General features: G+C 62.9%; 1 protein-coding gene across 1 annotated transcript; it reads left to right on the top strand.

Moving 5' to 3' along the window:
- Positions 1-12: 12 nt before the first annotated feature.
- On the top strand, positions 13-474 carry ACA1_104670 (Aldehyde dehydrogenase, putative; the record flags this gene model as incomplete). The annotated part of the gene is made up of 3 exons (XM_004338419.1): positions 13-223; positions 309-368; positions 449-474. 3 exons carry the CDS (start codon positions 13-15, stop codon positions 472-474), a joined length of 297 nt encoding a protein of 98 aa, XP_004338467.1.
- Positions 475-606: the final 132 nt, after the last annotated feature.

Here is a 606-nt window from a genome sequence, read left to right as displayed (position 1 = left end):
GATGATGCGGCGATGGACTCATGTCAGGGCGCGCTGGCGGCGGGTAACGCGGCGCTGCTCAAGCCGTCTGAGCTCTCCAAGCACTCGTCCCACCTGCTGGCCGAGCTCGTCCCCAAGTACCTGGACCCCGAGGCCGTGCGCGTGATCGAGGGCGCCGTGGCGGAGACGACGGCCATCCTGCGCCACAAGTTCGACCACATCTTCTACACGGGCAGCACTTCGGGTTTGCCCCTCATCCGTTGTTTTATTTCGTTTGTCGTTTTGTAATGGTTTCGTGTTCGTGTTCGTTTCGTTTTGACCGCGTACAGTGGGCAAGGTGGTGATGCGCGCCGCCGCGGAGCACCTCACTCCCGTGACCCTCGAGCTCGGTACGCGCACCAGCGGCGTTGGGGGCCTCGGCGAACCAACTCTCATCCACACACACACACACACACCCTTGTGCGTACAGGTGGTCAAGAGCCCGTGCATCATTGACAGCAAGGTGGACATCGACCCGGCCGTGCGCAGGGTCGTGTGGGGCAAGTTCTGGAATGCGGGACAGACCTGCATCGCCCCCGACTACCTGCTCGTACGAGTCCCCGCCGGTGGTCGCAATCGCACACACAC

This window comes from Acanthamoeba castellanii (assembly GCF_000313135.1).
Source record: "Acanthamoeba castellanii str. Neff unplaced genomic scaffold scf7180000084654, whole genome shotgun sequence".
NCBI lineage: Eukaryota > Discosea > Longamoebia > Acanthamoebidae > Acanthamoeba > Acanthamoeba castellanii.
This window is presented reverse-complemented; position numbering and strand designations above follow the sequence as displayed.